Source organism: Neomonachus schauinslandi, chromosome 9 (genome assembly GCF_002201575.2).
Source record: "Neomonachus schauinslandi chromosome 9, ASM220157v2, whole genome shotgun sequence".
NCBI classification, from domain to species: domain Eukaryota; kingdom Metazoa; phylum Chordata; class Mammalia; order Carnivora; family Phocidae; genus Neomonachus; species Neomonachus schauinslandi.
Window position 1 is genome coordinate 99,338,284 of NC_058411.1, and position 14,188 is coordinate 99,352,471.

Consider the following 14,188-nt stretch of genomic DNA (forward strand, 5'->3'; position numbering starts at 1 on the left):
AAAAAAAAAAAAAAGAGGGAGAATGGGGAGGGGCTCAATTGTGACAGTATTAATTTCTTTAGGGAATTTTAGAAGACCGTGGTTGCATCTGGGTTGTCAAAAAAGAAGGGGAGAATTAAAGGCACGAAGAGGTGAGGAATACTAGCTGCCTGTAATGTAATGTATGAGAGTATACTACACAACTTTCAAAGGTTCCTTTAGGCTTTCTTTTAATCATATACAAACAAATCTGGTCTGTTATTACTTATCCTAACAATACATTTTATTCTCTTTTATTTTTATGATTCTTCTATGGTATAGTTCATGTTAACTTCTCTTAAATCCAACCTTGTTGGGGTGCTTGGGTGGCTCAGTTGGTTAAGCGTCTGCCTTCAGCTCAGGTCATGATCTGAGTCCTGGGGATTGGGATCAGGATCGAGCCCTGCATCTGGGTCCCTGCTCAGCAGGGAGTCAGCTTCTCCCTCTCCCTCTGCCACTCCCCCCGCTCTCTCTCTCAAATAAATAAAATCTTAAAAAAAATCCAACCTTGTTCATTTTAGCTGGTGCATCTGCCTACTTCATTATATCTTCTAGTACAGTAGTATCTATGCATTTACATATTAAAATAAATAGTATAAATTATTTCCTTTGATTTCACATTTACATATCTGAGACATTTTTAAAGTATTATTATCTATGAATTTTAATTCAGGCTAGCAAAGGAGTTATATTATTTCTCATACATATTTGTAATGAAAAGTGGGAGGGTGTTGGTCTGATAAGGCTGAGAATTATCAATCTAGATCTGTGTCTCGATAAAGGCTGTGCCCCACCCAAAACTACCGATAATTTGTTTTAAATCAGCTCTATAATACTAGAATAATTACGGTAAAAGTGCCAAGATTCTTAGGAAAAAAGTTAAGGCCCCCAAATTAAGCAAAATATCCAGCCCCACCCTTAAAGAGCTAAACTAAAGATGGAAAACTAATCAAGAGAGCTGGTTAGTGAATGGGAAAAGAATTTTGGAAATTAAATTAAGGATGCTTAACTTGGCTCTGAAAATAATACAGGTGAAATAAGACATACTTAGCTACTAAAGTTTCTCCAATAACTGTATAAAAATAAGCATATTTTAGGTTAACAAAATGAATATTAACTGCTGATCTTGGGAGAAATGTATTACAGCAAATTGATTTCTCACTAGAAAATGTCTTGAGAGCTATTCAAACCTAACAGCATTGTGTCCGCAGCTCTTAACAATACTGCTTCACAGCTGTCTCTCTGAATATGAGAACATGTCTGTCCTTGTGGCACAAACTGGCAAATTTAATTAAGCTGCTGCAGCAACAAGATGCTGACTCAGATATGCCAGAGTAGGAATGTCAAGAAATTCTAGCAGTTTAAATTGGCTACATTCAGCAAAGAATGAAATGGCAGCACATCAAGATCATTTCCGAGTGCAGTGCTGTCAAAATCTTCATCAGGGTGCATGCAAGCCAAAAGCATCTGACAGGGTTTCTCTATCCACATTTACAGCATTATATTTTATTTTAGTTGATGGTTTGAAGTATTCCCCCTTCCTTTTGTCAACCACCCATTCTCTTTTTTGGCTTAACGTTTCTAAAAAAAAAAAAAAAAGGCAGAATTCAAACTTTTAGTCTCCTACGCTTTAAGTCTACTGGTTTGGGTGGCTTCTTTAAGTGGCATTTGGAAATGGTGCTTCTGGCCCCCATCTAAAGTCTACCTGTACCTCCTAAATTTGATTTATAGTTTTCTATATTAAACATGTTGAAATTTCATAATTTTTATTTGAAGCTACTTTCCCCATTGTTGGCTCAAAACTCAGTTATAAGTGTCTACAACCAAAATTTTAATTTAAAAAAAGGTAAATGTTTACCTTCCAGTAGAGGGAGAAGGATTGAATAAAAACCTCCTATTGCAGAAAGCAGAGTAATTAGAAGTATTTTCCCAAATGTTAGAGAACACAAAAAAACACAAAATTAGGGTTAATAAAAATTTTACATTTTTTTCTAATTTTTCCATCAAGAAAATATCCGTAAATTAATAGTCTGAAAATCCATTCCTTAACAAAACTTAATAAAATTTAATGTGAGCAAAAAAGACTAGAAACATATGAAATCAATGCCTTATATATTTATTTTTTCTATGCCAAAAGGTAAATTATACTATTATTTTGTGCTATACAGAAATCTAAAGGATATTCTAAGAAGAAAATATTTTAGAAGCTGTACCAACTGCCAGCAAGATGTCATCTCCCTTACATAATTCAGACTATAACCCACACCTACGACATGCTGACTAGAGCTAAACTTGAGAAGAACCATTAAAATAAATAAGAAGCAGTGGCAGGATGAAGATTAATATTAAAAATTTTTAGTCTGAAAAGATGAAGGCTGAGATAAAAGTATATAGAGTGGTGAAAAGTTTTTGTTTTTTTTTTTTTTTTTTAAAGATACATGTTCCTTTTACCTTTAAAAAAAGTTGTAAAGATATACATTTTTACCCTCCCCTTGCAGGATACTAGAATTGGTAGGCATTCTTTGATTCCAATAAACAAAGGCAATTCTTTATTTGATAGTAAGTTTTAAGAAATTAAAAAAAGAAATTGGTATCCTCAAGAAATGGTCTAAGTTGAATAAAAAAATAGCTTTAAAAATCCACAGATGCATTTATATGGGATCTACTCAACCTTCTATAGGTGGTATTAGCAAAGACATTACAATTATGCACTTAGGTAAGAATGTTGCTTTTAAAATCGCCTCTTTACTACAACATCTACTTGCTTTTAAGTGAATTTATTTATTCATCTGATGAATCAAAAAAGCACTTTTTAAAAAATGTTTCTAATGGCACTCTGGTAGTATCTATGTGGCTCAGTCGTTGGGCGTCTGCCTTCAGCTCGGGTCATGATCCCAAGGTCCTGGGATCTAGCCCCGCATCAGGCTCCCTGCTCTGCGGGAAGCCTGCTTCTCCCTCTCCCGCTCCCCCTGCTTGTGTTCCCTCTCTCGTTGTGTCTCTCTCTGTCAAATAAATAAATAAAATCTTTAAAAAAAACAAAAAAACATATACATACCTCCTCTTATATGATTTATCCTACTTATATTATCAGCATATAAGGATAGCATAAAAGGATGCTCAGTGTTTTAATAGGAAAGGAAACAACCTAAATGACTATCAGTGCGGTCAATTAATTGATTCCACAGACATCCTTAAAGGTTCAGATTCAAAAGCATAGGTTGAGAGTACAAAATCAGTATTTCTTAAAAGCTCCAGAGAGTATAATGAGCCAGTATGGCAAGCGTGAAAATGAAGATGGTAAAAGAGACAGAAATACCACCATCACCAGAAAACTAGGAGAATGAGATATCTTTATAGTCGAGAGGTCACTGATGATCTTGAGAGAAGCAGTTTTAGTAGACTAGTGAGGGTGGAGGCCAGATTAGAGTGGGAAGTTCAGTGAAAGCAAATGTAGTGAGATGTGCAGTGAAGTGTTTTTTGTTTTTTTTTTAAAGATTTTATTTATTTTTTAGAGAGCGAGCGAGAGAGAAACAGCATGAGAGGGGAGAGGGTCAGAGGGAGAAGCAGGCTCCCCGCTGAGCCGGGAGCCCAATGTGGGATTCGATCCCAGGACTCTGGGATCATGACCTGAGCCGAAGGCAGACGCTTAACCATCTGAGCCACCCAGGCGCCCTGCAGTGAAGTGTTTTATCCTGTTTTATTAATCCATTCTCCCAATCTGTCTTTTGACTGGACAGTTTAATTCATTTAAAGTAATTATTGACAGGGAGGGACTTATTATTATTGCCATTTTGTTAAACATTTTTTGCATGTCTTATAGTTTCCTCCCAGCAAAAACATACAAGTTTTTAAAGAAATCTAAGTACAAATAACAGAAGAGGTAAGAAAGTAACAATGGAGTCCAGGGATTGAGACAGGAAGAACTTGAGCACCTTTAAACACCGATCAAGAGAGAATGAAAATATAGCAGTAGGAAGAGATGCTAATTGACAGAAAGGGTACTGAGAAGGCAGGAACAGATGGGGACCCATTCCAAACAGAGGCTGGAAATATACTTCCTCAATTGCAAACCAAGTGGAGAAGGATGAAAGTAAATGTTGAGCTCCTCTAGAGAAGCTCCCCAATTCCTCACTTGTCATATTTACAGTCCATTCTAGTAAACCCAATTACTTGGTTTCAAGACTCACCCACAATAGAATAGAAATAGCCAATCACAAAGGAAAGAAGAGCAGTTACAGGCAGGCAAACAGTGAGAAGGGAAAACTATCATTCAATAGGCATGTTCATATCTGAGGGAAAAAAATCTCTGGCAATTTGGCAGTATCTATTAAAATATAAAATGCATATGCCATCTGACTGAACAATTCAATTTCTATGAATTTATCTTATAAAAATTATTACAAGAATTTCATCAATGTATTGTTTATAGTAACAAAAAAAGAGGAACACATTTTGCAATATCAGACTAGGTAAATGAATTGAAAGTATATCTACATAATGAAGCATTATGTAACAAGAAGATTCAGCTATATAGAGAGGCATGGAAAGATACTTGAAATATTATTTTAAATGAAAAAGCAAACAACAAAACAGTTTTATAGTATTTAATATTATTTATAGTATGATCTCATTTTTGTTTTTATATCTATGTGGAGAAAGGTCCAAAAAGATTTGTTTATATATATCTATATCTATACCTATATATATAAATACACATATACCAAAGACTAGTCATCCTTGGGTACTGGGTTCTTCCATTTTCTAATTTTTACATTTTTATAATTTGAATGTTTAATAGTGGATACAGATATAAAACTTCAATTGCGAGAAAAATAACAAATATGAAAATAAACAACCAAATAAATAAATATATTACCTGTTAGATAAAACACATAGTTCTTTTAAACTTGGAGCCATGGAATGGTCTTTATAATTTTCTCGAGAGAAAAATGTCTTAAGGCCATTTTTTGAGGAAACATCCCTGTGAAACAAAGTAACTTACTTATATTGACAATTCAAAATCTCATGCTAGACTAAGCAGCATAATGGTACGATTGTAGTTTACAACTACATGCCCCCATAGCCCCTTTCCTAGACAATCACCTCTTAATAATTTTAATTTCATATATCAGATGTTTGAGTTTAGATGTTTTACTTGGATAGTTTTTAGCCTAGGCTCATTCTGAAATTCTCCAGTTCAAATAATCAGCCTTGCTTTTTCCATTAATACCCAATTAAATATCAGAAATACTTAAGAGTTAAAGATAGAAAAGACTGAGGTACAATAAGATTCTGTCAGGGGCAGGCTCCACCTCAGGCTCTGTGGTATAACATTAAGATGTTTGGTTGCTGAAAGAAAATGTTTCTCAACTTAGTTTTGTTTCATGCATTATTGTGCCAGGTCACGAGACACTACAAAGACTAAATATCCTACCTATTTTCATTAACTTGGCAAATGTGATGAATGGTGTGCCTCTGCTAAAACCACTTGTAAGGTCTTATATGATTTTCCATAACATCATAATTAGAGACTAACATATTATAGTCAGTGGTGGAACCATTGTGAGGAACCAATAAATGCTGGTTGAAGGAATTAAAAACAATGAGAACCGCGGTGCCTGGGTGGCTCAGTCATTAAGCCTCTGCCTTCGGCTCAGGTCATGATCCCAGGGTGCTGGGATCGAGACCCACATCGGGCTCCCTGCTCTGCGGGAAGCCTGCTTCTCCCTCTACCAGTCTCCTTGCTTGTGTTCCCTCTCTGTCTATGTCTCTGTCAAATAAATAAATAAAATCTTTAAAAAAAAAAAAATTAAGGAGAACCATAACCTAGAAAGGACAAAGATTATTAAGATTCTGTGGGAAAAGGTACTTCCAAGGGCTGTAAACTACATTTGGTTTCACAATGTAAATAGCATTTAAGAGCATCTGTGCTGCATCTGAACACGTTCTTTATGACAAGGAGCATAAATGTATACAACTCCTAAAACTTACAACAGAACAATCCATTAAACGGTAACTTCTGGCTGGCCCATTCCCAAAACAGAAAATTTTAGCATATTTGCTCCATACTCATTGTTTTTAAAGGTGTTTATCAAAAAACAAAAAACCCACAACTATGGTTAAAGTATAAATGATAAAAATTAGAATGTCTTACTTGCTATGCAACAGTGTAATTTCTTATTACTTGTTATGGTACTGTATCTGTGAAAGCTCATTAAGTTACAAGATTTTTGCATATCATACAAAAACAAATTCATGGGCTCAAAGGCAATGAGCTCCTTGGGGTAAGGGAGCACTGTTGGCAATATAAAAAAAAGTACTTATTGAGCTCATACTGATTGAATCTTATGAGTCAGGTACTATTTAAATCATCTTTGTAATCTCTTGTAACTTTAGTATTCTCTTTGTCTAGCAAAGAGTGGATGCTCAGTAAATTTGTGTTAAATTGATTTAAAGCAGCACATGTATTAGGTCCCTACAAAACTACACCTACCAAGTGTGCTATTTGTGAAGTTCTCATACACTTCTAAAACAGTCTATGCATTTATATTATCACTTGATGTAGATTCTAATATAACAAAATGAAGCTTGTCTACTAGAAAGAGGGTCTTTCTATTAGCTGTACAGAAATGGGCAAGGTTCTTGGACGCAAGAGAATTCTAGCCTCTCTCCTTCACTAAGAGACCAACAATAAATAATAAATACATGATGGGGTTATACCTAGTAGTAATCTGAGTGATGAACTTTTGTCATTTTAGGAGAGGAAGTGCAATCAGCTATGACTCAAAAGTGCTCAGTATGTGAAGGTAAGACCAGGGTACATTCTGAGCCACTGAACTTGTATCTTCTTTTTGTTTCCTCCAAATCTCTCCAGGCCAGAAACCCTCCTTTCCTAATCCAGCCGCCAGTCCCACTTCATTCCTCTTTAGATTTCAAACAGACATAACTCACCAGTTCAGCCTTGGTTCACCCATGGCCATCATGGAGGTCATATTCCTAGATTTCTGCTTCACTCTAGCTCACAATTCTGCTGCCTCGCAGTGCAGACTCCAGGGGAGGCAAAATTTCTCCAGAATCTACACTCAACTGAGGAAAAACAAAAGGTCAAGATCAAAAGCAGGTGACTGGCTGGGCCAGGGGCTGTTAACTTAGGTATGGAAGAACCTGTAACACCTACCCTCAACTGACAGGGACACCTAAAACAGAATACAGCACACAGATGAATATTCCCAAGGTTCTTTGTAGCAGAACAGCAATGCTGATGTAGGAATCCTTTTCCATTTAACTTACTCCGGTAACATAACTTTCAGGACACTCACTGTGGAAATAAAGAGTCAAAACTGAATGGTGTTCTCATTGCTTACATACTAGATCACTTAAGGGCATGGGGCTGTTAAGTCTTAACTCAGCTCCCCTCTATTCCCTTACTGCCCAAATCTTGCTTCTGTTTTCCCAACCATACACTGTTATGGGACAAATTCTGGCAAGCAATGCTGGACAAAAACTCTCTGGATATCAAGAATCTTTCAAAAAGAACCTCACTTTTGAGGAGACAGAGGTCCAGGTGACTTAAATGACATTTCACAGAATCGGAGGAATCACCAGGACTGCAAATCTGATTTGACCACTCTATGTTCTGTGCTTCTCCTGTCATCCCAAACGTACTGGTAAAGTGGTATGTGAGAAACTAGCAGTCAAATTTAGAAGTCGGTCTCTCAGTACCTGACGGGCCTGACCTGCCCCCACATAATCCCCCTCTCACATTATGACACCATCTGGGGCTGGGGAGAGAGAGTTGATGAAGACAAAAGGAATGGCTGAGGGAAAAGGGACGGTAGGAGAAACAAGGTTCCAGTAAGGCAAGTAAAGGGGCGAGCAAAGCCAGAGCGAGGGGGCCGCGCCAAAACCTGGAGCGTAGGGTCCTGGCCCGACCGAAGGGGCCGCCATGTTCCCTCCTCCCACCCTCACGCGCGTGCCCGCCTGCAAGGCAGCGCCCTCCCTTCCGCGTCTCGGCTGCAAGGCATCCTTTCCTCCCACCTCGTGGTCCGCGGCGGCTCTGACCCGGGCCGCGGCCCCCACTCCACACACGCTCCACCCCACTCCTCACACTGTCGCGCGCGCCCTCGGAAGGCCTTATTTAAAGGACGTGGCCGCGCCGCCTCGGCCCTGCGTAATGACGTCACCAGCGACTAGGCGGGCGGGGTCCGTGCGCTCTTCACTCCCGCACTCGGGGAATTTCATCAGGGAAGTGCGCGGCTCGCCCCGCTGAAGGGACTAGGGGCTTTGTGTTGTCCTAGAAACATCCTTGAGGTGATGAAAGATTAGAAGAGGGACAGCCGACAAGTACAGTACTGGGAAGACCCAAACAGACTTGGTTTGACCTAGGCAAATGTCTTAGTTTCCCTAACCCTGTTTCCTCATCTGTAAGATGGAGATATTATTAGCACCTACTTAGGGTTTTTTAAAGGAGTAAATGAAATAATGGATGATGTTGTGCTCAGCATGGTACTTGGCACATAATAGCACCTCCACTCCATCCCCACTCCATTTCCAGATGTCAGCCACTCTGGTGGCTCCCACTAATTTTATTTTCGTTCATTAAAGAAATATTTATTGAGCACTTATAATTTGTGTTTGGTGCTGGGTACACATAGAACTAAGACCCAATACCCTTTTCTCCAAGAGCTTTTGATCATTGGGATTCTCATTCACATTAAATAATATAAAACAAAATAGAAACTAGTAAGCTCCTTGAGAGAGATTGTATGAGTTTAGAGAGGGAGAGAAATTACTAGTGAGAGGGACAGAAAGCAGCTTTGAATAGCTAAAGATATGTATTGAATACTTACATGTCAGTTACCACATTGGGCACTTGACATGGCAGGTCATTTGAAGAATTTGAAATATGTAGATGATGGGAAAGGGCATTCTAGAAAGAGACCAGCACAAGAAGCTGCATAAACCTATTACATGGACAGAGTCCAGTTTGTATGCTAGCAGGAAAGCATGTTCTAAATTTTACAGTGATTTATGATATTGTTTAAAACTATGTTTACATAGAAATTATACTTCTATTAAAAATCTCCCTTGAATACAATGACCCTTAGGTAATTTATTTTGCCTGGAATGCAAGGACTATAAAGTGGTAGAAGAAAAGGGTTTGAAAAATAGATTGGGACTAAACCACAGAACCTATAAGCCAGACTTAGGATTCTGACTTTATAAGAAATGAAATGCTGGGCTGGGGGGTGAAAGTTGCTTATCAGCAGAGGAATGACACAGTGAGAGTTTCTACGTTTCAGGAAGCTTTATCTGGCAATATATTGAATGAATTGTAGGGAAGAGGCAGGTTAGGAGAATACTTGTGAATACTTGCAAATCAGCTGGAGCAATGCCTGGCGCTGTGCAGGTAGCATTTATTAGGTGAGTAATGTTGACAGCCTGTGCTAGGACAGAGATGGACATCAAGGCAGTGTAGAAGTTCAAGTGTTGGGTACTATCTCATAAAGCATGCAGTCAGAGAGAATTGGGAGTCCTGTCCTACTCTTTAACAGCTGCTTAAGAAATAGCACAAGAAATGTTCAAGCACTTATGCTGCTGGGATCAGCCCATGGTAGTGTATTATGGTAACATCACCAGATATGGCCTGTGTTGAGATTACAGATTATCATCAAAGAGTGTGCGCTGGTTTGGTATATTTGATTTCCAGTGGTTGCAAGATGGCACATAGAATCAGAATTTTTAGAACCAGAAGGAACTTTGGAGATTATCTAGTCCAACTTATTTTCCTGATAAAGAAACTGAGGCCCAGGTTGTCAAATGACTTTTCCAACATTAAATGATCAGTGATAGAATGGATACTAGTAATCAGGTCTTAACAACTCTTGCCATTACAATACGTTAAATATATGTATCCTTTCTTCTTTATGTTCTACTTGTGAACCAGAAGCACTTTAGTTAAAAGTACATGGATTTTTGGAGTCTAGCTTATATGGATTTTATCTCAGTTTTCCTGCTTACTGCCAGTGTGATCCTACACATGTTGTACCTCCTCTTTGAGCCTTGATTTCCTCATTTGGGTAATGGAGACAGTAATTTCTCACCTACAGGGTTGTTATGAGGATTAGAAGTAACATGTAAAAAGCACATTGCGAAGAGTAAATGTTCAACATAAAATAGCCATTAGTATATAGGGGTTTTTTTTTTCCTGCCTTCCAAAAAAACACAAAAACCCACAGTGGAGGTGGCATTGTAAACAAATGATTATAATACAAATAAGAAATGGTATACACACACACACACGCATACAACACATGCACGCATACACACATAAGACGCACACATACACACATACACATACATCGATTCTATGGGAACACGATGAGGAAGGAACTTATTCTGATTGAGACAGCTAAGGTACCACTTCAGAGAAGTTTAATTGACATTGCATCTTGAAAGATGAGTAGGAGTTCCCTGGGTAGAGAAGGGGTTGTGGGTTTTCAGGTGGGGAAAGAGTGTAGAAATGTGAAACAGCACCGCATGTTCTGGGAAAGGGAAAATCTATTGCACTGTTGTGTTTGTGGGAAATGAAGGCCATTGGACTGGAGAGGGAGAAGGGGATAGAGTTTTCATGCTATGTCAGAGAATTTGGACTTCAGACTTTACTCTCTAGGTGGTGGAGAAACCAGCATGTATGTGTGTCTCTGTGTGTCTCCCTGTGTGTGTCTGTGTGGGCATACCTTTAAAAACAGTTTTATTGAGGTGTAATCTACGTATCATAAAATTCATCCATTTTATTTGTATCATTCACTGATTTTTAGTAAATGTATGGAGTCTTGCAACCGTCAGTCAACACTGCCAAGTTTTAAAACATTCCATTACCCTGAAAAATCCTTTGTGCCTTTTTGCAGTTAATCTCTCTTCCCACCTTCCAGCCCTAGGCAAACACAAATCTGCTTTCCATCTCTATAGATTTGCCTTTTCTGGACATTTCATATAAATAAAATTATGCAATACGGATTCTTTCTCTTGGCAGAATATTTTTAAAGATCATCCATGTTGCAGTAGGTGTTTTGTTGCTAAATTGTAGTGCATTTATGGATATGCCTCATTTTGTTTATCCATGCAACAGTTGACAGACATTAGATGGTTTCCACTTTTTGGCTATTATGAATCATGTTGTTAGGAGCATTTGCTTACCAATCTCTGTGTGACGTTGTATTTTCATTTCTCTTGAGCAGAAACCAAGAAGTGGAATTGTTGGACTGTATGTAAATTTATTTAACTGTTTAACTGTTTTCCAAAGTGATCGTACCATTTTATTCTGTGGATTTTTAGGCAGAAGAAAGATTTGGTTTTCCATTCTTGCTAAACTGAAAACCAAACTCAGAAGTTGAATGAGAAATCAATTTCATTTTAAAAGAATTTATAACCGTAGGTACTTATTTTGAGTTTATAAAATGTTTCATTGAACCAAATTTCAAAAAGAACTCTTAAAAACAGCAACCACCTGGCTAAATGAAGTTATTACAGTTGCTTCCAGATGTGTCTTTCTTCTTGTGGATCAAGTTAAGACAGAGAAATATTCATGATCATCTATTTTTTATTAGAACCAAGTCATTTTCCTACCCTTCAGCTAATGAGCTTCCTCTGCTTGATTTGGGACGAGCTAAGCCTTGGAGAGTTTATTGTGTGGCAACTACTTCACTCAGGGAATTGTTTCATGAACTTAAAATCACCCATAAGGTCCTCTCAAAATGAGAATTCAGAAATAGTTCTCTAGGAAAGAGGTTTTGATCTAGGAATTGATTCAGAGCTATTGGGGGAAATACTGTTGCCAAGAGTAGTTTGTTCAAACCGGGCTTTTCAGCAATAAATGTATTTCAAGTGGGGAGGGAATTATCATTACTCCTGAAAACCAGCATAATGCTCCGGCCCAGGCTATCCTGTTTCAGAGGAGAATGGCTAACATGTTCAAAATTTTCCACTCAGAAGATGATATTTTGTGAAGTATATTTCATAGTGTTCTGTATTACATGGTCTCTGCATTAAAAACAAACAAACCAAAATAAACCAGAACTAACTGTTCAGCTGAATGCTGGTCTTTTATGGGGAGCCTTTAACTCTCCCACAGAGGGAGGGAGAGAGGCTGATGACTGAAGAGATCATTTCAAGTAAGATAAGCAAGCAATTATTTAGATTCGTCTTTAGAATACAGTATGTATTTTATTGGAGGGATAAAGAAAGAATGGTAGAAAAGGTGGATGTGAGATTTGTTAGGAGGTTACTATCATAATTTTGGGCGAGGCTAATCTTAAAATTAGTTTTCGTTCTCTAAGCACAGAACAATAAATAGTTGAAGCAACTTCTCCCCCACAAAGAGGAAATCATCCTGGAATTAAAAATGTTGTTTGAGAAGCCCATCAAGTGGATAGGCAATAAATGGATTGCTGAGACATGACTATATTTTACTGGAGACAATAGTCCCCCTCCTGAGGAGAAAAAAAACAAACAAACAAACCCAGAGGCTAAGTCAATGTATTAAGGCTAGAGATAAATGACATTAGAAAATTAAAAAAGGACTTTTCTCCAGCTCACAGCTAGCGATACAGTGATATTACAGAGTGCCTGTTAATTTAGCAGTAGGCTTCTGCCAATATTGAGAGTCTAGGCTTGCCTTAAGAAAAGTTGAGGATCCATCAGTATGATTCTTCTGGGATCCAGGCGTGTTCTCTTGACAAAAATTCCCTGCTTCCTCCCATGTTCCTGAAATCCCCTAGGCAAGAATGTTTTTATTCTTGTCTCTGGCGACTTATATGATATAACGGTCTCTTTTAGACCATGGCTTTGAACAGTACTGGGCCCCAACTCCAGTTTCTTGTTCAAAAGGGACTGCTGAGCTGCATCTCAGCACATCAGCAGTTACCTTCCCCAGCACATGGTCTTTTCACAGACCTGTCATGAGAAGCCGAGTCCTGCTCTGCATTGGTCCATTTGATCCAAGGGCACATTAGAAGTGGACATCTAATCTTGGGAGGCTAGACTGATCTTGCCTCATGAGACAAAGCTTAGTAGTAACAGTACCAACCAAGACACACTATGGTCAGGTCTTACTATGATTATTGCTTTTGCTTTTCCCCAAGAGGTTATTAACCTGACATCTGTTTTCCTTTCTAATTCTCCCATGAGATCATTATATACAGAATGATAAGAATCCCTCTTATGCTCCAGTTATAGTTCCCTCTTGAAGCTGGGCAAGTTAATCCATGATGGAGAGGTGAGTGTAAACCATTGTTTTTATTAGAAGGAGCTTAGGCATGGGTTTGGCCAAAGGCCTGGAGGTGATGGATTTCATAACTTGAACTCCATTATTTTCATTAATTTCCAATTTCCTGAGATACTGGAATGTGGTGAATATTTATAATTATATAGAACTTGACAGTCTACAAATACTTCACATGCATAATCTCATTCTTCCTCTTCTGAGGCAGTTGGAAATAAAAGCAGGATTAGGGACTGTCACAGGAAGCAACTTCTGGGATCAGTTCAAATATTTATTTTCCTGAGTGCAAGAGACACTTAGGTATTGTAGTATGCATGTGGAGGAAAATGCCAATGCAGTTGTCTTTATTCTGACTTCAGGATATTTTATAGTTTGGATGTCCTTGACATTACTTTCAAAATAATTTATGATGAGGTGTTCTGCATCATGAAAACAGTGTGATACTTAGCTGATTTAAAATTTATTAGTTTACGCCTATATAATCTATTCAAGAGGTGGTTGGGCTGGGGTAGGGCAAAGACAGCTCAGGTAAAGTCAGATTTTTTACAGTGTTTGGCATCATTTCTGACATTCCATTTTAATGATTTCCAAAGCAAAGATAACAAAGTATGGTATGCATTCAGGATTTCTCTCCTCCCATATATCAGGGCAGATACCACTAATCAGTCATGGCATCCTTCTTTGAGACAGCAAGCAGCCTGAGAATCCTCAATTCTGCATTTCTGGTGGCTATGACCAATCAATAGATATTATCTCACAAGTTAAAACTTCTTTCTTTGACTTCTCTGATCCAAAAGGTAGCTCGATCCTTCTATACATTTCTCCCTCAGCAAATGGATTATTTTTTAAAAAGTACTGTACTACGGACCAGTACTTCCCAAACTTTAG

General features: G+C 38.1%; 1 protein-coding gene across 1 annotated transcript in view; it reads right to left on the bottom strand.

The window, feature by feature from the left end:
• ICE2 (interactor of little elongation complex ELL subunit 2) overlaps positions 1 to 8,212 on the bottom strand; it is a 66,166-nt gene extending 57,954 nt beyond the window's left edge. Inside the window, exons 1-3 of the mRNA XM_021693880.1 lie at positions 8,056 to 8,212; positions 6,970 to 7,104; positions 4,895 to 4,999 (exon numbers count right to left, since the gene is read on the bottom strand). Of these exons, the coding sequence (XP_021549555.1) occupies positions 4,895 to 4,999; positions 6,970 to 7,010 (146 nt within the window). The 5' untranslated portion in view covers positions 7,011 to 7,104; positions 8,056 to 8,212. The remainder of the gene's footprint in view (positions 1 to 4,894; positions 5,000 to 6,969; positions 7,105 to 8,055) is intronic.
• Between the last annotated feature and the right edge of the window lie 5,976 nt (positions 8,213 to 14,188).